Genomic DNA, 22,470 nt, shown 5'->3' on the forward strand with positions numbered 1-22,470 from the left:
TGTTTGCTGTTTAGCAGAGGTAAAACTAGTATAAAGACTAATCGAGCATATGGTATCTGGGACTCAATATGAAGGACAATGATGTCCTTAGACATACTCATTCTTCCAGAAATTCACTACGAAATACCATAGTTGGGAGTTGGAGGGTAGAAAGTTTAAGAATGAAAGGACAACACAGACAGAACATTATGTCAAGTACATTGCTTCTTTATCTGATCTAAATTTTCATTCTATTTTCAACATATGGGACAGAGTCCCAGCTACCTAAACTTCTGTATGGACTCTAAGGAAGGATATTTCTGAGCACACTTGAGCCAAAGGCTGCAACCCCTCGAGACCAGATCCATTTTGTAAGGACTAATAAAGGTACGACTATTAGCCCATGTTGCAGCTGCACATGTCATCCATGCAAGCCCTGCAAGAAACACTGAAGTTGTCATGGACTTAGTGGAATGGGCTTTTACAGCTCTTGGTAGGACAGGCCCAACGTTTTACAGATAAATTATATACACTGTCAGCCAACTAGCTAAAGTTACTTTTGCGAAACATTTTCCCAACTTACAATCCACAAATGACACGAACTGATCTGTTTTTCGGTACTTGCGTATTATCGCAACCAGATTGGGTAGTCGTCCTACTTCCTAATGTTATGCCGAAAGTCATTTATCCTGCATTGGCAAAGGTCATTTAAGGTCCAACTCACTTTCCTATCACCTCGGTTCTGCAACAGGGAGAGGAATAATTGCCCAATTCCGCCTTCCGGATCGAGCCCTTTACTGCCGTAACTGAGGCTAACTTTTAGTTATGTACTTACCATAACTTCGGATGTATGGGATCCATCTCGCCTACATTCATAACAGATGGGTTCGGAGCCGATCCATCGGCCCCGACTCGGCAACTAATACACTAGCACGAAGTCTCTCATTGGCTGGGCTACTCCCTATCCCAGGATGCACTACACCTGCTTCCCCAGATCTTGTTTGTTCGCTTTCATACATCCATGCAAACACAGAAAAATTAGTAGTCACTATAACCAACTAAAGTTCTTCAAGTAAGATCTCCAAGAAAAAAAGAGACTACAGCTCCTCTAAATCCGAATGGAAGGGGAAGGAGGGTGGTATGTATGAATGTGGCGAGATGGATCCCATACATCCGAAGTTATGGTAAGTACATAACTAAAAGATGTAATGGGATCCTATCTCGCCACATTCACAACAGATGGGACAGCGCCCCTAGCACCTACATCCCGGTGGCTCATTGGAACACACTCCTGAGAACTGTGGAACCAAAGGAAGCTCTGCCTCGAGAAACCACATCCAATTTGTAATGAGAAATGAAAGTGTGCGGAGAAGTCCAGGTTGCCGCAGCACAAATATCATCTATTGATAACTTGGAGTGAAAAGCTACGAAGTAGCCATTGCCCTGGTAGAATGAGCCTTGACTGGAAAGGGAAGGTCTTTGTTAGCCTGTGAATAAATAAAAATGATACAATCTTTAATCCATTTAGATATGGAGGTTTTGTTACTGGTTGACCCAATTTGTTCGCTGCAAATGAAACAAACAATTGATTTGATTTCCGCTTGAGCGGTTCTATTCAAATAAAACGCAGTTGTCTATGTACGTATAATTGATGCAAAGTATATTCTGCAAGTATTAGAGAATTCTGGGAAAAAGACAGGGAGTTCTATAGTTTGTTGAATACAGAAAGAGGAGGCCACTTTTGGTATAAATGCAGGGTTTAATTTCAATGAAACTCTATGCTTGTGAAAAATCAAATAGGGAGGATCAGAACAAAGAGCTTGAAGTTCTGAAACTCGCCTAGCAGATGTTATGGCTACTAAAAAGGCCGTTTTCCAAGACAGAAATTTTAAATCACAAGTAGCAGCTGGTTCGAAAGGACGGCAGTTAGGGCAGCAAGAACCATATTCAAATCCCAAGGGGGAACAGGATGAGATAAAGGAGGCCTAAGGAGCCAAGCCCCTTTAAGGAAAGCCTTACAAAGTTTGTGAGACATCAATGAAGGTTCAAAAGAAGCATGAAAATTAGAGATCGCTGCTAACTGAACCTTAATGGTAGAAACTGAAGAGCCCGACTGAAAAAGGGAGGCCAGAAAATTCAGAACCTCCGATACTGGTGCAGTGAGAGGATCTATACCCGCTCTTGAGCTCCAGAAGGCAAACCTTTTCCATTTACTGGAATAAAGTTTGATGGTGGAAGGTTTATGAGAAGAAGACAGTATGTGGACCACGTCCGGCGAAAGAGCATTGTCTCGGACAAAGGATGGAAGTGGAGTAACCATGCTGCCAACTTCAGGGACCTGAGAGACGGATGAAGCCGTCCTGACTGATGAGTCAACAGGTCTGGCACCGGATCCAGAAACCATGGACCTTCTATCGCATGCCTCTGTAGGAAAGGAAACCAAACTTGACGAGGCCAGTGCGGAGCAATCAAAATCATCTCGCTCTCCATGTAAATGGCCTTCTGTATCACCCTCGGTAGGAGGGGGAACGGAGGGAAGGTGTAGAGAAGACCGGGGGGCCAAACGTGAGTCGGAGCGTCCCTGGGAATCTGTCCCTGAGAAGGAAACAGTGTCAAGAACTCTCTGCATTTCGCATTGTGAGGGCTGGCAAACAGGTCGCAGCAAGGAAGACCCCATCTGTCGAAGATTTTCGCAGCTATACCCTGGTTGAGGGACCACTGTGGGTAAAGAATGGTCCTGCTTAATCTGTCCGCAATCACATTGACTTCCCGGTATGGTTGCCATTAGAAAGCGGTTGGTAGCTACTTGCAGTGCCAAAGTCTCATGGCTTCTCTGCATAGTGGGTAAGACCTGGTTCCACCTGCTTGTTTATGTACTACACCACCGACATGTTGTCGGATAGGATAGTAATCGGGCCCTGTGGGAGAGCGTGATGGAGAGCTCGAGTACCAATAGTACCGCTCTCATCTCCAGGACATTGATATGCAAATCGTTTCCTGGATCTGCCATGTGCCTTGGACCGACCTGTCCAGGTAATGACCCCCCCACCCTACCTGGGAGGCGTCCGTAGTCACAGTGGCAACGGGACGTTGAGGTATAAAGGGTCGCCCTGGTCGAGATTTGATTGAGAAGCCACCAATGCAGATCTCGACGGCAACTTTCCGTGATTATGATTAAGTGGTTCAAGGGAAGTTCCTGATAAGACCATTGAACCGACAGTAGCCATTGTAAAATTGCATGTGAAGTCTGGCCAAGGAACTAAAAGTATGGTCGATGCCATCGAGCCCAACAGTTGTAGGATCCGATGGGCCGGGGCTCTTTGTAGGGGAGACAGGATTTGACTTGATCTTGTAAGACCTGAATTCTTGCTGCCGGTAAAAAGGCGCGCATTCTTTTTGTGTCTAAGTCTGCGCCTATGAAAGTAATACGCTGAGATGGCTGTAGTACAGATTTTTGCAAATTGAACGTGATCCCAAGAAACGCCCAAGGTGAACGTGGCTCTGAGCGCTTGGAGTAGTAGATGCTCGAGGTGGCAGTAAGGAGCCAGTCGTCTAGATAAGGAAACACCTGGAATCCCAGACTTCTCAGGTGAGCAGTTACCACTGCCAGACACTTGGTGAACACCCTGGGGGCTGTGGTGAGACCAAAGGGCAGTGCTCAGAATTGGAAATGACTGACTCGAGGCGAAGCGTAAATGTCTCCTGGACTCTTGAGCTATGGGAATGTGATAGTAAGCGTCCTGAGATCTATGGAGCACATCCATGCATCTTTTTCCAGCAAAGGAAGAATAGATTGAAGAGTGACCATTCGGAATTTGGACTTCTTTACGAAACGATTCAATGAACTGAGGTCCAAAATGGGCCTGAAGTCCCCTGTCTTTTTGGTACCAAAAATAATTTTGAGTAAGTTCCTGATCCGATCTGGTCGATGGGGACAGGCTGGATGGCTCTTTTCTAGCAGCTTTGAAACCTCTAATGCTGCCTGATCCCGCTGACTGGGTGGTACGTCCGGGATTTCCCTTAAAGAAAGGGGTTTGTTGAAGGGGATGATATATCCTCCGGTATTAATGTGATGCACCCACTGATCGCTAGTCATGGATTCCCAAGCTTGTGAGTGCGCCGAAAGCGACCCCGACTGGCTCCGGAGTTGCACAGTCGGGCAACAACTCAGGAACGCTGGTTGTATGAAGAACCACGAAAGGAATCGCGGTCTCCAGAGTTACGGGGGTCTCTGCCACCTCTGGGCGGCGCCTTCAAAATCCCCCGCCTCTGGAGGGGGAATCACTGGGTGGAGTAGGGAAAGACTTCTGAGATTTCTAAACCACATTTTCCTCCTCTCCCAGCCTTGGGGTAAGGCCTAGAAGGAGCGGAAAATCGGCCCCAACGGCAGTCAAAGTCTTGCCCTCCTGCTCGCACCGAGTTAGTGTGTCCTTCACCTTGGGTCCAAACAAAGATGACCCATCAAAGAGGGCGCGCGAAGGAAGACTTGAAGGCCTCCACGATCGAACACAAGCGTAACCAGGCTTGTCTCCTGAGGGCAACGCCTGTTCCTGCTAGTTTACTCGCCTTCGGCCGCATCTGAAATGAGCCTCATGGACGAGTTAACAATAGAAAGAGGGTAGTCATCTGTGCGCCAACAGTCGGGGCCAGCGCCTCAGGTAGGTTACCAACAAGAGAGTCATTTAGCTCTTTGAGAAGATCCCTTTGGAGCCTCGTGAAATGACATAAGTAGTTTAGCGACCGTAAGGCAAAGGCCGCTGAAGACAGGGTACGCCTGCACCTATCCATACTCCTAGAATCCTTATTAGGAGGATGAACAGACGTCAAGCCTCTGCCACGTCCTGCTGTGTGGCAGAAGCCACCACCAAAGCATCTACAGGCACACCCTTTGTGAGAAACTCCTTCTGGGGGCTGATAAAATTTATTGGGCCTCGCAGGCACCGGTTCCACAGAATCAGGGTGTTCCCACGCCTTCGAGAAACCAAATCAAGGAGTTCATCGGGCGGAGACACCCAGGAGGCGGAAGGCTGGGCCCCAAAGGCCTTGAGGAAGACTGACCTCAGCTGAAGGGGTTTTGGCTTGCCAGTCACCTCTCTGTCTCAGAATCTCCAAGATATCTGAGAAGGAGATATCATCCGAAGATGATTTGGGGACCCTTCTGCGCCATCGAGGTCAGTATCCGATGTAATAGACTCATCTTGGGAGTCTACGTGCTTCCTCTTACACAATTTCTTCCGTGGGGGTTCGTCCGAAGCAGTTTCGGACGGACCACCCGAAGAAGGGAACCCCGGGGGCATCCTCAGGCCCTGGGGCCCCGCTGCCGGGGGCTGCAACACAACAGAGGCACCAGTCTCCAGATCTAGGGACGGTGAGGTAGAATCTTGCTGAACTGGCAAAGGCATGGCTAGCGCCTCCCTCATGGCCTCAAAGGCCGGACCTCCAGAATCCAAGGAGGTCTCTGGTCTAGAGGCCACATGGCACTGGGAATTCCCTGGCCGATGCTCCGAGAGGAAGACTAGGCAATCAAGCACCCAATCCCAAAGTATTCCCCTCGGCCCCTGAAGAGGTCGCAGTACCAAACCCTGAACCGGAGGACAGGGTAGGAAGCACAGTCGAACCGAGACCTCGAAGGGGTCTCTGCTCCGACCGTATGGCTCCGCTTTGCTCCACCCCAAACCACCCAAGCCCCTGTCAATCAGGCAATCGTCCAAATAAGGATAAATCTGTATTCCTCTCAACCTGAAAAAGGCTATCACTGGAACCAGAACCTTTGTGAACACTCTGGGCGCAGTAGATAAGCCAAAGGGCAATGCAGAGAACTGATAATGTAAATTTCCAGCTCGAAAACGCAGGTACTTCCTGCAACTGGCCCTGATAGGAATATGAAGATAAGACTCTTTTAGATCCAGAGTTACCATCCAGTGATCTTTTCCTAGCAGAGGTAAAAGCTGTTGTAATGTCAACATTTTGAACTTTGGAATGTCCAAATAAGTGTTGGAGAGATAAATCCAAAATCGGTCTCCACGTGTTCCCTTTCTTTGGTACTAGAAACAGGCGGGAATAAAATCCTAGACCCACTTCTGATAGAGGTACTGGCTGTATAGCTCCCATGTGAAGAAGTAATGAAATCTGTTTGTGAGCCTCTATCCTTTGCCGAGGAGGAATGTCTGGCATACCTTTGAAAGGAGGCAATGTATGGAAATAAAACTTGTAACCTTTGTTTATAATGTCCAACACCCATTTGTCTTGGGTGACTAAAAGCCAGTTTTGCTTGAAGAGAGCTAGTTTTCCTCCCAAAGGAGCTGCCAGGCAAGAAGAATCTGGCAGCTGAAAATGCAGGTCATTGGGCCTGTTTACGAAAGGACTGGCCCCTACCTTCACCAGCAGATTGAGCAGGCGAACTCCAAGTTCTTGGCCGGAAGGTACTCTGAGCTCTGCCCCTACCACGCCTAGATCTACCCCTAGACTGAGAATCAGAAGAAGGGTATGTCCACCCCTTAGCAGGCCAATTTCTACTAAACGTAGGAGGTTGCACCTGCAAAAAATCTTTAACAGTCTGCATAGACTTAGCCTTGTCCTCCATTTTCTTTAAAACAGACTCCACAGGGGGACCAAACAAAACCTCAGACTGTAAAGGGGCATCCAGAATTCTAGATTTAACATGCTCAGATAAATTCTGATCCTTAAGCCAGGCGTGCCTACGAAGAACTGAACCAGTGGCAGCCACTCTGGAAGAAGCCTGTAAAGCATCAAAGCCACACTGCAAAGAATGTTTCCCCACCTGTTCAGAAACATGCACCAAATCTTGCAATTCTTTACACTCTATGCCCTCTGCCAAAGCATCCACTTTAGATTTTAGCTGAGAAAGGAGGAAATTCTGATATTTCAACATATGAAACTGGCAATTTAAAGACCTCATTGCTAAAGTAGAAGAGGTATACACCTTCTTACCCCATCTGTCCAAAGCTCTAGCTTCCTTATCAAGAGGAACCGGATTCTTTACAACAGAAGCCCTAACACCCTTAGGCCCCTGACTAATAGTTTCTGGGTCCGCCCTAGGACTCTTATATAGATATTTATGAGCCTCAGGTACCCTATAATACCTGTCCGGTTTAACTGGTGCAGGAGGCATAGAATCTGGATTAAATGAGGCCTCAGAAAAAACATCCTGAACCACATCCAAAACAGGAGGAATAGCCAAGGGTCTATGCTGTGGTAAAAACAAGAACTCCCTAAGCCTCTTTCTGGAATCTGAGTAATCCTGTCCTTCCCACTTAAAATGTTCCCTCATAGAGTGTAAGGTTTCTGAAAATGAAAAATCCTCTGGAGGGGAAGCAGAAGGAGTGGAATCCTCAGCATCGGAATCCGAATAAGGAGGAAAATCTTGAATGTCTTCAGTAGAAGACTCAGAATCATCTGAGGCCTGCTCCAAACTTCCCAACTCTGGCTCTACCCTGGGCCTCTTCTCAGGAGGGGGCATGAAACCTATAATTAAAGTAATCAAATCTTCTGCCATTTTAAGCATATGCTTCTTAGGCACAGACCCTGAAGAACCAGAACTAACACCAGAAGGCGGCAAAACAGACCTGCCCTTAGAAGGAGCCCTAGAAACAGTAGCAGAAGGCCTAACCCCCTTAGGCATAGAAGGGAGAATAGAAACTTGAGAGGCCCCTTCAGCCTGACCTGACTCCTGTGAGGCCACATCCTGTAAAATCAAGGTTTCCCCCTGAGACTCAACAGAAACTTCAGCCGGATCCACCTGTTCCACTGTAGTCTCTAAAGGACCGGCGTCCAAAACGGACAAATCATCCTGCCTAGGCTTTACAGATTTGTCTTTACGCTCTTCAGAAGCGGCCGGAGGATCCGACGGCATATTATAATTACACCGCTTGCCAAAGACTAACCTAGCGCAACCTAGCCTTCTCTTAATAGTGCGCTTATTAAACCTAGCACAAAACCGACACCCAACTAAGTCGTGCTCCGGTCCCAAGCAAGGAATACAAAGCGAGTGGTAATCCCTATGCGGTATCTGCTTCCCACAAGAAATGCAATTATTCACTTTTTCTGACATCCGGTAAATAACTGAGGCAAGAAAAACAAAATGTTCTAACGGGTACTTAGCCCAACTTGGTATCGGTCTGAAACTCCGAAAACGAAAAATTTCAGAAAGCCGAACGGCACTTGCAACGCTGCTTCTGCCATCGGACCATGCGGCAAAAAAGACTGAGGATATGACGTCGGTCATGCGCTTTTATACCCTGACGCTCTGATGTCAGGGCTGTGCGCCCATGACCGACGTCAGCCTAATACTTTGGTATTCGGGCCGACCGAGGACAGCGGACTACCCATAAGTAAGGACTGCAGCAATGTGAGATGAAGAACATCTTTCTGTATCACTTGAGATTAGTGGGAAGGGAGGAAATGCATACAGAAGTCCCCGGGGCCAAACCTGGACTAGAGCGTCTCTGCTGGGCTGGCCTGGTAAAGGGAATAGGGTGAAATAATCTCTGCACTTGCTATTTTGGGGAGTAGCAAAAAGGTCGCAGCAAGGCTGACCCCACTTGAGAAAAATTTCTCTCAAAACAGAGTCTTTCAGAGACCACTCGTGAGGCATGAGGATAGCTCTGCTCAACTTGTCCGCGATTTGATTGGACTTCCCGGGGATGTGCGTTGCTATCAGAAACCGCTGAGAAGAAATCGCCCATTGCCACAGTCTGAGTGCTTCTCGACACAGGGGGTAGGACCTGGTTCCGCCTTGTTTGTTGATATACCACACTACAGACATATTGTCCGTCTGGATTGCTATCGTTCCCAAGGGAAGAGAGTCTTGAAGGGCTTGCAACGCTAAAAGCACTGCTCTCATCTCTAGAACATTTATGTGCAAGTGGCATTCGTCTGGTTGCCATGTGCCCTGGACAGTTCTGCCCTGATAATGCCCCCCCCACCCCCTCAGGGAGGCGTCCGCTGTCAGAGTAGCAACCGGAGGGGAAGGGACAAAAGGGGTTCCCAATAAGAGGTGAGGGAAGACATCCACCACAGAAGATGATTTCTGCATGTTTGCGTAATCATGATGGTGTGGGACATCGGAAGTTGCTGGTATGACCATTGCGTGAAGAGCATCCATTGAAGGATTCTCATGTGGAATCTGGCTAATGGAAGCAGAGGTATGGCAGCCGCCATAATCCCCAACACTTTCAGAACTAACCTGGCTTTGATTCTGTTGCTGCTGAAGAGGAGCGAGACCAGTTTGTGTATGTCTGTTATTCTCTGATCTGTTAGTCTCGCAGACATGTTGACTGTCTAGATTTGCGCCTATGAAGGTAATAGTACGACAAGGCGACAAAACAGACTTTTCGCAATTTATTGAAATGCCTAAATTTTGACAAATGCGAAAGGTGTAGTCCCTGGCCAACAGAAGATGCTTGGTGGGAGCTGTGAGGAGCCAGTCGTCCAAATATGGAAACACCTGGAATCCTTGACGTCTCAGGTGAGAAGCTACCACTGCCAACACCCGGGGGGCAGTGGTGAGACCAAAGGGCAGGGCCCTGAATTGAAAATGACTGGTTCCCCAGCCTGAAGCGGAGGAATCTTCTGGAGCGTCTGTTCATTTTTATGTGATAGTACGCATCCTGAAGGTCTATAGAGCACATCCAGTTTCCCTTTCCCAATAGGGGAAGGATGGACTGCAGCGTGACCATCCGAAATCTTGTTTTCTTGACTGACTTGTTCAAGATACTGAGATCCAAAATTGGTCTCCAGTCCCCTGTTTTCTTTGGAACTAAAAAGAACCTGGAGTAGATTCCGGATCCTTGCTGGTCTGCTGGAACTGGCTGAATTGCTCTTTTTGCAAGCAGCTTTGAAATTTCCAAAGCTGCAAGATCCCTTTGAGTGGGTGGAACACCTGGAAGGGATTTTTTTGATTGGTTTGGAATGCGAACAAAGGGAATGGAATAGCCTTCGGAAATGATGGACTGTACCCATTTGTCTTGAGTCAGGGATAGCCAGGCTTCTGGGTAGTGACAATCTTCCCCCGACTGCCTCCGAAGGTGGGCAGTCTGGCAACACCTCAGGGATGCTGAAAGGGCTTATCAGAGAAGGCTTCTTGATTGCCCTGGTTCTGCGGACCCCCCCTGCCACTAGGGCGACGTCTACCATTGTTGTTCCCCCCTCTGCCTCTGGCGGGGAACCGACTCTGTGCGTCAGGCGAAGTTCCTTGAGATTGTTTGCGGAACCACATTTTCCCACTTTTCTGGCCTTTGGGGTAAGGCCTAGAAGGAGTAGAAAAACAGACTCCGACGGCAGAAAGAGTCTTGCCATCTGTCTCGCACCTAGTCAAGGTTTCTTTCACTTGAGGGCCAAAAAGAGATAATCCATCAAACGGGGAATTAGTGAATGACGTTTTAAAGGGGTCCACAAAGTTGCATAGCCGCATCCAGGCATGCCTGCGTAAGGCCACACCTGTCCCTGCGGCCCTGCTCACTCCATCAGCCGCATAAGAGAGGAGGCGCATGGAGGAGTTAGCTATGGAGTTCAGGGTAGCCAGCTGAGTGTTCATCTTGTCTTGAAAACCTGCAGCCGTAGGATCCTTCAACATGTCACTCGCTTCTTTGATCAAGTCTCTTTGAAGACGAGTAAAATGGCATAGGTAGTTCAGCGACGATAGCAAAGGTCGCTGACGAGAACATCCGCTTCCGCACCTGTCCATAGACCTAGATTCTTTGTTAGGGATGAACAGGCACTGAAGGATCAGCTAGTTCCTTCTTGGTGGCAGCAGCTACCACCAAAGCATCCACAGAAACACCTTTTGTGAGAAATTGCTGGTCAGTTGGTGCTGTTATAAATTTGGAAGGTCTCCTGGGGGTAGGGTCCACTGAATCAGGAGCCGTCCAGGCCTTCTTTGCAACCACCTGCATGAGGGGATCAAAGGGAGGGGGACACCCAGGAGGTGGAAGGGCGAGAGCCAAACGCCTCAAGATACACAGATTCATCCTTCGAAGGGTTAAGGGCTGGCCAATTTCCCCTCTGTTTCAGGATCTCTAGAAGGTCTGCGAAACAGACATCTTCAGAAGGGGAACGTGGGGAACCCTCGGAATCCTCTAAATCTGTGTCAGAGGTGACAGACTCAGGTGAGTCTATGTGCTTCCTCTTACACTTTCTCTTCCTAGGGGCCTCCCCTGCCAATTCAGGGGAGGCCTCGGAAGAGGATGAGATCCCCACAGGGGATTCTTGAGGAGCTGGCTCTCTGTGGTCTGGGATGAGGGAGTGAGTCGACATAACCAAAGGCACCGAAGAGGGAGGGGCGGACGGAGCAGACTGTGGAGTCGAACAAGGTTCCAACACACTCCGCATGACCTCGAACGCACCCCTGTCCGGCAGAGCCAGAGGTCCCCGCTCCGAGAAGCTGAGAACCTCCCTCGGCACCGACAGAGATGGCTCCGAGGCCGATGTCTGAGCCGAACTCACCAGCGCCAAGCACCGAGGGAGAGGGGTCGGACAAGGGTCCGATGCCACTCACCCCCTCGGAGCCGACGAGGGAAGCCCGGCACTGAGATTCTTCAAAAGAAGAAATCTGAGCCGACGACGGAGCCGAAGACAATTGTATCGGCTCCGACGCTACCACAGTCTCGGTCCCGAGACGCGCCCGAGCTCAAAGGAGTCGGAGGAGGAATATTTATTGGAACAAGTTGAGGCATCGACTGATGAGTCGGACTCTGGAGCATTTGGGCCAGTGCCTCGGACTTCAAAAGTCTACTCGCTACCCTTCTGGAGGTCGTGATCTGAGAGCCTCGATGACCTGGAGGAGTGAGATCTGTGGCTCCGTTCAGACAGCAGAGGAGACGCTGGAGCCGAATGAACGGAGCCAAGGGACGGTGACCTCGATCTCTTTCTAGATGTCGGCTCAGATGGTCTGATCGGAGCCGACTCAGGAATCTCTAATGCCTCGGCTCCGGCCGAGGAAACCACAGATACTGCAGTCAAAGACTCATCGGCTCCAGCCGAGCCGATGAAGCAGCAGGCTTGAGCCTTAGGCCTCGACTCTGAAGCTGGAGCCGAGGTCTTGGAAGCCTTAGAAGGTTTCCCCGATGACACAGAAAGGGAACCTTCAGGCTTAATTAAACCCCTCAAAATGAGTTTATTTTCTCTCCTGCAGGACTCTAGGGCTGAAGCCATGGCATACAGCACAAGAGTCCTGCAGGTGTAAAGGTCCCAGGCAATACACACAAGAAGTGTGACCGTCTGTCAGACATTTTCTGACAGCACGAGTCACACTTCTTGAAGCCTGAGACCTTTGTATCCTTGGACATACTCAAGGAACCGAAGTGTAATCACACACAGAAAACACACACACACAGATTACACTGATAGGGGTTCAAAGGAAATTATTTGAACTAAAGGTAAGTTAAGTTAAAACTCCCTAATCAAGCACATACACACCCTAAGGATAGGGAAGGAAGGGCCCGAAGGCCTTAGGGAAAGAACTGTAAGTTCTTTAGAAAAAAAGGGGGCTGGATAAAAGGTAGAAGGGAACATATCCACTACACTAAGGGGAAAGAAAAATACACTAAGCTAGCTTAAGTCTAAAGAATTTAAACTAGTCTAACTTTCACTAACCTGGAGCCGGTAGAAAACACACCTCGATCGCTGTAGCGGCAAACGAGATCTGAGGTAACTCACGCCTAGCATTGTGGGATATAAGGGGAGCCTCGAGCCGGTGGAACCAACTCTCGAGCTTTTAGAGTGGCCGAGTCGGAGCCGAGGTCGGCTCCGAACCCATCCAGCAAGAATGGGGGCAAGACAGACAACTTAACATTTGCCCAATTCCGCCTTCTGGATCGAGCCCTTTACTGCCGTAACTGAGGCTAACAGTTGGTTAAGACACACTGTTCCAGCTTGCCAGTAATAGCGGGCAGTCTGCCTTTTCATTTTTGTTTATATCTGCATTTTTAAAGGTTGCATGTTGATGTGACTTCATGTAGGGCTGAACCTTCCATGCTGTCATGCGTTTTGTTTTGTTTTTTTGGGGGGAGGGGATTCACAGTACTGCGATCCTACCCAAGAGGCTTCGGAAAAAGAAAGGGGAGAATCCCCGTGTTGTAATATGCATTGCAATGACTTGTGTATTGGGGTTAATTGGCTTTTACACAGGAATAGTCACAGTAAGACTAAACTCTATCCTAACTATATTTGACTGTGAAAGAATCTATACTTGGTAATATAAAAGTGCTGCTTGTTATCTGTCCTGTTCATTTCATTTTGTATGGAGGTGCTGTGGTAAAAGATGGACCTGGGTAGACAAATTAGATCCAAATTCCTGTTCCTCCGTCACAGACCAGGTGAAGCATTACTGATTTGCAGTCCACACACCCCTTTTCACTGCACAAAAAGTACAGTTTTGTACCTACCATAAATGTAGATGTTCGAAGATCCACATTGCTGCAGTCCTGACACTTGGGTAGTCTGCTGTCCCAGTCGGCCCGAATACCAAAGTATAAGGCTGACGTCGGTCAAGGCGCATTAGTCTGACGTCAGGACGTCAGGGTACAAATGCGCATGACCGACGTCATTTCCTCAGTCTTTTCTTGCCCCAGATGTCAGAAGACCCTAAAAGAATAAGGCCAAACCAAAAAAAAAAACAACAACAACAACAACACCAAACACCCCTGTACCAAATATATGTACAATATATACAAAGTGAGAAAGGTACAAGTCCACCCACACAACCCCCCCTAAACACAGAGGGGAAGGAGGGAGGGTAAATTGGACTGCAGCAATGTGGATCTTCGAACATCTACATTTATGGTAGGTACAAAACTGTACTATGTTCTTCATCTCACACTGCTGCAGTCCTGACACTTGGGTAGAATCCCAAAGCAGAGGTAAGGGAGGATGGCAAATCACAAAGAAGGAGCTGATAACATGCCCTGTAAAATAGCAGTGGCAAAACCAGCCCTAGATTTAGAGTAGAGAGGAAGGTGGTAATGCTTAGAGAAAGTATGCACTGAACTCCAAGTAGCCGCCTCCAAAATACCCTTAGTTGCCACCCCCCTTAGAAATGCTGTTGAAGTGGCAGTAGCCCTAGTGGAATGAGGCCTAATCCCAGCTGGAATCTCTTTGCCATGATGGGAGTAACAGAAAGAAATGCAAAACCCAATCCACTTAGAAATAGTTTGTTTTGACACAGGCTTACCCTGAGAACTCAAAGCAAATGAAACAAACAACTGCTGAGACTGCCTAAAATCCTTAGTCCTGCTTAAATAATAACGTAATTGCCTGTGTACATCTAAAGTGTGCAAAATCTTTTCCCCCTTATTTTGGGGACTTGCATAAAAGGTAGGCAAATGAATAGTTTGGTTTAAAGCCACACTAGAAACCACTTTAGGCATAAAGGAAGGATTAGTACGCAAAGATACCCTATCCTTATGAAAAATCAGGAAAGGCTCAACTGCCATAAGGGCCTGCAATTCAGACACCCTTCTTGCAGAGGTAATGGCTAACAAAAAAGCAGTCTTCCATGACAAATATTTCAATTCAGCAGAAGCTGCAGGCTCAAAAGGTTGTAGAGTGAATTTCTCCAACACAAAATTGAGGTCCCAAGCAGGAGTAGGAGCTCTACGTGGGGGTCTTATATTCTTTGCCCCTCTAAGAAATTGCTTGAACAAAGGATGAGAAAACAATGGTGGGTCACAATCATAGTGAGCTGAAATTGCTGCAGCATGAATCTTAATGGAAGAGAAAGACAAACCTTTGTCCAATAACTCAGTAAGATATTTAAGAGCCACACTCAAATTTGGCTCAGAAACATCTAAATCCTTTGCTGCACTCCAAAATAAAAATCTCTTCCATTTTCCTGCATACACTTTCCTTGTACTAGGTAGTCTGGCTTCCATAATCACATTTAAAACTTGTTGAGGAAGCTGAGACCTGCTATGGTTCAAAACAGAATATGCCAGGCTGTTAGATGAAGAGAGTGAAGCTTGACATTGAGTAGATGCCCGTCCTTCTGAGACAATAGGTGTGGAATCAAGGGTAAGGGCCATGGAGGCTTCCTTACCAGACTCCTCAGTAATGGGTACCAGTGCTGCCGAGGCCAATCTGGAGCTATTAAAATCATCCTTGGCTTGTCTTGTCTGACCTTTAGGAGTACCTTTGGGAGGAGAGGCAGAGGAGGAAAGGCATACACATGAAGATTTTTCCAACTGAAAGAAAGAGCATCCACTTTCCAGGCTGTGTGATGAAACCTTTTCGTGCAAAACTTTGGCAGCTGGTGGTTTAGTGGAGAAGCGAACAGATCTATGTCTGGAGTTCCCATGACACTGTCAATTTCTGAAATACATGAAGATCCAGTTTCCACTGTGGGGATCCATGATTTGCCTGCTTAACACATCTGCTAAGGAGTTCTGTGCTCCTGGCAGAAACCTTGCTTGAAGATTCAGTTGCAAGCTTAACGCAGTCTCCCACAAAATCATTGCTTGCCTGCATAGAGGATAAGAATGTGTTCCCCCTTGTTTGTTGATGTATCACATGACAGTTGTGTTGTCTGTTAGAATCAACACCTGCCCTGGAAGAAGTAAATCCTTGAAAGCCAGTAAAGCAAACTGGACTGCTAACATCTCCTTCATGTTGATATGTAGATGCTGCAGTCTGGCAGGCCACTTGTCTTGTATCCACTTTCCATTCAGATGAGCTCCCCAAGCTGTGTCTGAGGCATCTGTCGTTAGAATCTGACTCGCCTCTGGCCGGGTCACAGAGAGTCCCTTGTTTAGGTGACATTCCTGAGCCCACCACAAAAATTCCTTTTGAATGCAAGGTATTATTTGAATGACAGTGTCCAACTCTTGGCAGTGCTGTGTCCATACATTTTTGAGATACCATTGTAGCTTCCTCATATGCAGTTTGGCATTGGGAAGCACCAGAATACAAGATGCCATGAACCCTAAGGCTTGAAGGACTGTCCTTGCAGTCAGCCCGGACTGATGAGATAGTTGATGGAAGTGAAGAGAAAGATTCTTTTGTTTGTCCGGAGTTAAAAAGGCCATCTGGGATGCTGTATTCAGTCTCACACCCAGAAAGCACATGTCTTGAGAGGGTACTAGACTGGACTTTATTTCGTTCACAGAATACCCTAGGCATCTTAGCACTGCTATCACATATTCCAAATGCTGAAGAAGCACGTCCCTTTCTTGAGCTAGAATCAGGCAGTCGTCCAAATAAGGATAGATTTGTATTCCTTTTAGCCTGAAGAAAGCTATTACTGGAGCCAGAACTTTTGTAAATACTCTGGGCGCAGTAGATAAGCCAAAGGGCAATGCAGAGAACTGATAATGAGAATTTCCAGCTCGAAAACGCAGATACTTCCTGCAAATTAGCATGATAGGAACATGAAGGTAAGCTTCCTTGAGATCCAAAGTTACCATCCAGTGATCTTTGCCCAGCAGAGGTAAAAGCTGTTGTAACGTCAACATTTTGAACTTGGGAATGTCCAGATAAGTGTTGAGGATAGACAAGTCCAAAATTGGTCTCCACGTGTTCCCCTTTTTTGGTACTAGGAACAGGCGAGAATAAAATCCTAGGCCCCTTTCTGGCACAGGAACCGGCTGAATGGCCCCTATTTGGAGTAACAGAGAAATTTGCTTGTGAGCCTCTTTCCTTTGCTGAGGAGGAATGTCTGGCATGCCTTTGAAAGGAGGCAAGGTATGGAAATAAAACCTGTAACCGTGATGAATGATATCCAATACCCATCTGTCTTGGGTAATTAAACTCCAGTTTTCTTTGAAAAGTGCCAACCTTCCTCCCAAAGGTGCTGCCAAACGAGAAGATTCTGGCAGCAGAAAAGGCAGGTCATTGGGTCTGTTTACGAAAGGACTGACCCCTGCCCTCACCAGAAGACTGAGCAGGTGAACTCCCTGTTCTAGGCCTAAAAGAACCTTGAGCTCTGCCCCTACCACGTCTAGACCTACCCCTAGACTGGGAATCATAAGCAGGATATGTCCACCCCTTGGTAGGCCAATTTCTACTAAACTTCAGAGGCTGAACCTGCAAAAAATCTTTAACAGTCTGCATAGACTTAGCCTTGTCTTCCATTTTCTTTAGAAATGCTTCCACAGGCGAACCAAACACATCAGATTGTAAAGGAGCATCTAAAATCCTTGTCTTCACATGCTCAGCTAAATTCTGATCCCTCAGCCAAGCGTGCCTGCGAAGAACCGAACCAGTGGCAGCCACCCTCGAAGAGGCCTGCACAGCATCAAAACCACATTGCAAAGAATGCTTACCCACCTGTTCAGAAACATGAACTAAATCCTGCAATTCTTTACACTCAATACCTTCCGCCAAAGCATCTACCTTAGACTTTAATTGTGAAAGGAGATAATTTTGGTATTTCAACATGTGAAACTGGCAATTCAAAGCTCTCATGGCCAAAGTGGAAGAAGTATACACTTTCTTTCCCCATCTATCCAAAGCCCTTGCCTCTTTATCTGGAGGAACAGGATTTTTAACAACAGAAGCCTTAACACCTTTAGGCCCCTGAAACAGTTTCTGGGTCTGCCCTAGGACTCTTAAAAGATACTTATGAGCTTCAGGCACCCTATAATATCTATCCGGTTTAACTGGAGCAGGAGGCAAAGAATCAGGGTTCAGAGAAGCCTCTGCAAAACATCCTCCACCACATCTAGAACAGGAGGTATAGCTAAACGCCTATGCTGGGGTAGAAACAAAAATTCCCTAAGCCTTTTCCTGGAATCAGAGAAATCCTGACCTTCCCATTTAAAATGCTCCCTCATGGAATGAAGAGTCTCTGAAAATGAAAAATCCTCAGGAGGAGAAGCAGAAGGAGTAGAATCATCCACATCAGAATCAGAGTAAGGAATACTCCTGCAAGTCTTCAGTCAAGACTCAGAAGCATCCGAACACTGCTCAAAACTCCCAAGCTCAGGTTCCACCCTAGGCCTCTTATCAGGAGGGGGCATAGAACCTCTAATCATAGTAATCAAATCTTCTGCCATCTTGAGCATATGGTTCTTAGGTACAGACCCTGAAGAACTAGGAGTAACACCTGAAACAAAACCTGGCCTGCCCCTGGGAGAAGCCTTGGAAACAGCAGGGGAGGGCCTAACCACCTTAGGAAGGGAAGGAAGAACAGCTACCTGAGAAGCCCCTTCCGCCTGGCCTACCTCCTGAGAGGACACATCTTGCAGTAATAAAGTCTCTCCCTGTGATTCCAAAGAAATTTCTGGCTGAACCTCTGGCTCCACTGAGCCCTCTAAAGAACCGGCGTCCGGTACGGACGGTTCTTCCAGCCTAGGCTTTGGTGTTTTGTCCTTGCGCTTTTTGGACGAAGCGGGCGGAGCATCCGACGGCATTTTATAATTACACCGCTTCCCAAACACTAACCTGGCACAATCTAATCTTCTCTTTATAGTGCGTTTGTTAAATCTAGCACAAGAGCGACAGCCAACAACGTCGTGCTCAGGCCCTAAGCAAGGTATACACAAGGTATGGTAATCCCTATGAGGTATCTGTTTCCCACAAGAAATACAGTTATTCACTTTTTCTGACATCCGGTAAAATACCGAGGCAAGAAAAAACCAAAATATTCCCCAACGGGGTACTTAGCCAACTTGGATTCGGTCTGAAACTCCGACTTCGGAAAATCTCAGAACGCCAACCTGCACTTGCAAAACTGCTTCTGCATCGGACCATGTGGCAAAAAAGACTGAGGAAATGATGTCGGTCATGCGCATTTGTACCCTGACGTCCTGACGTCAGACTAATGCGCCTTGACCGACGTCAGCCTTATACTTTGGTATTCGGGCCGACTGGGACAGCGGACTACCCAAGTGTCAGGACTGCAGCAATGTGAGATGAAGAACATCCCTTGTTTAGCGATATCAGGAGTTATGCCTAGTCCCCAATTTGGTTGCGATAATACGCAAGTACCTGTTTTTCTAATATCAATTTCCCTTAAGAGCACACAGAGATGAGTGTCAGTCCGGGGCTGGTAGCTCCCTTGCTCTCCAGGTCCCAAATAACTCCCCATTGGCACAGCTACAGGGTCCAGATCTCAGACTAGTGGGCAAGCTAAAACCTCCAGCACTCCTCTCTCTGTCCAACCAGTGCTTCGTGTCCCTGCCCAAGTAGTTGACACACTGAGAAGAGTTTATATAACCAGACAGACACTCCTGGGAAAGGCTGGCACAGTTTCTCTAGCTGTGCCCCCTTTTTCCAGATTATACAGTAGTACCAGTTGCCACCACCCACTACTATTTATCAGCTACTCAAAGGCCCTTAAAAAGGGTGTCCAATTACTGTGCAATATTATTATCCAATTGGTAAGTGTGACTAAACAGTCACGGCTTATAAAAGAGTGACTTGGTACAGGATCACTACATACATGCAATGTACTCTGGAGCTTAAATTATCTCTACACAAAACAGCCACAGTTGAAAGGTTTTAAAATAATAAATAAAAACCACAAGGCAATACTTTTTACTACACAGTGCTAGACAAGAGTTCACAGACCACATAGAAATACTTAAAATTCAGTAGTACAGTTCTGATATCACAGAACAGTCTAATCTTTCTAGTTTCTAGCTATTTCCAAGAGAAAACACAAGTCTAAGATAAACTTACATATAGAGTAAAGGCAGAGTGCTGATGAGTTGGGATGGTCAAGACAAAAATGCTTAATGCTCCCGATTCTCTGTTTTTAAAATCACATTCCCGGTTCACATTAAAACAATAACACTTCCATGGGCAACCCAGGCCAACAAACTACATTTACATTCTTCACCTCTGGGCAGAAACCAGAGCAATAAAGGACATTCATGCATGCAAATCCTGTCCATTAACTCTGGCATTAAAAAAGCAAAAATTCCTTCATCTAGACTGGCCCGAGTCATTTTTGCATCAAAGGGTCACAACATACTTGGTCAGAAGTGCGCACTGTTACATTTTTTTCCAGTTCCACATGCAACACTATTTTTACCATTTAAGACAAGCCTGTGGGTTTGCATTAATATTTACAGATGACAGAATTATCTCCAAAATTCTACCTGGCTAGGCTGGCAGCCTTCCTCTATCTTCACAAGCACAAATGTGTTTCAAAGTGAAATTTTTTTAAACTACAAAAACAGATATGATCTTTAAAGCAAACATGCAAATACAGTTCTTAAGGAATGAATGCAACCATCATCTCATTTGCAAGTGTAGCATAGCACACAAGTAATGTCACTAAGCACAGGTACCTGGGTGGTCTTATCTTACTTTAGATATTGCAGTTAATGACCAAATGAGCTAATGGGACTCAAGACCTTGAGTTCATGAAGAGAGAATCAACCACTGACCTCCCTTAATTAATCCAGTAGTTGCAAGTTGAATCTAAAGTTCTCTGCTTACTCTGACAAGGTGTCATTTGACATCTGTACATGACCGTAAAACAGACACAAGATAAAGATGAGGTAAAAATTAACACTGACAATGTAATTCCTGCAAACTTATTATCAGTCCTTTGAAAAGTAACAGTAAATAACAGCTGAACCACAAATGAGAAACCTTAATGTTTACGCAAGTCTACCAAAATCTATAAACAGCAAATCCTGATGAGATGAAGTGCTTTCATCAGCCTATACTTGCAGCAGTCAGAACACATGCTAAAACACGCCACTGCTGTGACGCACCACTCCTAGACAAGGAACCACAGAGAAAGTTAAAGTTGAAGTAATGAAATGTGTAAAAATGGCTCCATTAAAAGGCTGCTATATTCATGCTGAAGTGTTGAGTAAAGTTAGACAAAAATGTACACCATGGTCACAATATGTGGACACAGTATGAAACAGTAAGCTTCCTTCCATCCTGCCAAGCTCTAAGCCAGGCTTGGTAAAAGGGACCATCAAACATGTGTAGACACGTGTGCAAGGGAATTTAAGATGATGTGATGAAAAAAAGGGTTACTAATTAACCAATCATATCACTGCAGGAGAGTCAGCAATACCAAAAGAAAAAAAGCACAGCAGTAACATTTCTATAACAACCAAATGAGAACCCAAAAGCAGAGCAAGACTCATAAGCAGCTTACCATGAAATAAAGATATCGGTTAGAGTCTCCGCAGTGATAAAGAGGGCATAAACTATCCAATACATCATCCAGCGCACCTGCAAATAAAAAAAAAATGTAATGCCCATCATTCCCAAAACATGGAAACAAATTCCATTAACTTTACAGGGTTCAAAAATACTTTACTTCTGATGAAAGGAGGAACAGAATATTTTGCTGTAACGGTATTCATTGTATTAATTTACTGATATGTACACAAAATACATCTACATAACCTTTATTAATGAAACATATTAATTTATTTTCTTTAACCATTTCCTGAACAAGGACAAACTCCGTGTGTTAGTTTACTTTCAGTGATCCCCAAAAACGTGGAGGAAGCAAGGTTTCAAATACCTTTTCTAGGATTCACAGACGAGCTGTGCAGTTGCATACCATTAGAAGACACTGTCTTTACATCCATACACCCTTCACATGGCCACCATCTATGAATCCCAGCCCTGGTTTTCAATGCTGAAGAATCCTGCACCAAGCATTAAATCTGCTCACTATACCCTTGGCTGCAAGAGTACAATTTAGTCTGATCTCTAATTTTTGTCCCTACATGACGACTAACTTTGCCCATCTGTTCTTCTTGCCTCACTTATCAGACTTCCGTCCAATGTTATTTTGACAATCCACTCTACCTTATTACTATGGGTATCTGGGCAGCATTAAACAGGTTTACAGCGTTGTCACCTCACAGCAAGACGTCGTCCTGTTCAATTCTCAGCTAGAGCGTCTTCTGTGTGGAGGCATACGTGAATGGGCATGCCTTCGTTGAAGGTTGCGCGTCAGGGCTGGTAACTCTGTACGTAAAAATCCTCTACCAAACATTAGCGGACCAGAGTTCCGCTGTGGAGACCCCTAACCGGAACAAGCCGAAAGACACAACATCCTCAATCATTCAAGTTTGATGCAAGTTTAGTTTGAAGGTTAACCAAGTTAACTTACAAGTCAAATGAATATATTCTAATTCTTTACAATAAGGAAAAATTTAACAGGCCTCACCAGACATCAGAATCAAATACTTTATTGATCCAGTAGGAAATTGCTGTGTTACAACTGCCCAGACACAAACGGAGATAAAACACATACGTTACATAATTAGATATGGCAGACAGTACACTCACTTATGTTACTCCACATATACCAGCAATGCCTGACATAGGTACACTGCTGACCATAGCCAACGTACTAAATGAGTTTGATACCACATACAATAGTAACATGAAACGGGGAGCCTTTTGTGTTAATTACCACTCGTACTAGGATATGGGGTATTGCACATTACAATACTTGAAAGTATAGCATATTGCACAAAGCATAATAGCACTGATGATTAATACTGCACTAAAAAAAAAGATGAGAAAGGGCGGGGAAAAACTAAACAAAAA

At 46.1% G+C, this 22,470-nt stretch overlaps 1 protein-coding gene across 1 annotated transcript in view; it reads right to left on the bottom strand.

Moving 5' to 3' along the window:
• LOC122811251 (receptor expression-enhancing protein 1-like) overlaps positions 1-22,470 on the bottom strand; it is a gene marked incomplete in the record, with an annotated part of 933,039 nt that overhangs the window by 477,392 nt on the left and 433,177 nt on the right. Inside the window, 1 exon segment of the mRNA XM_044082970.1 lies at positions 21,056-21,132. Coding sequence (XP_043938905.1) covers positions 21,056-21,132 — 77 coding nt within the window.

Source organism: Protopterus annectens, chromosome 9.part0 (assembly GCF_019279795.1).
Source record: "Protopterus annectens isolate FY-2018-M chromosome 9.part0, PAN1.0, whole genome shotgun sequence".
Lineage (NCBI taxonomy): Eukaryota > Metazoa > Chordata > Ceratodontiformes > Protopteridae > Protopterus > Protopterus annectens.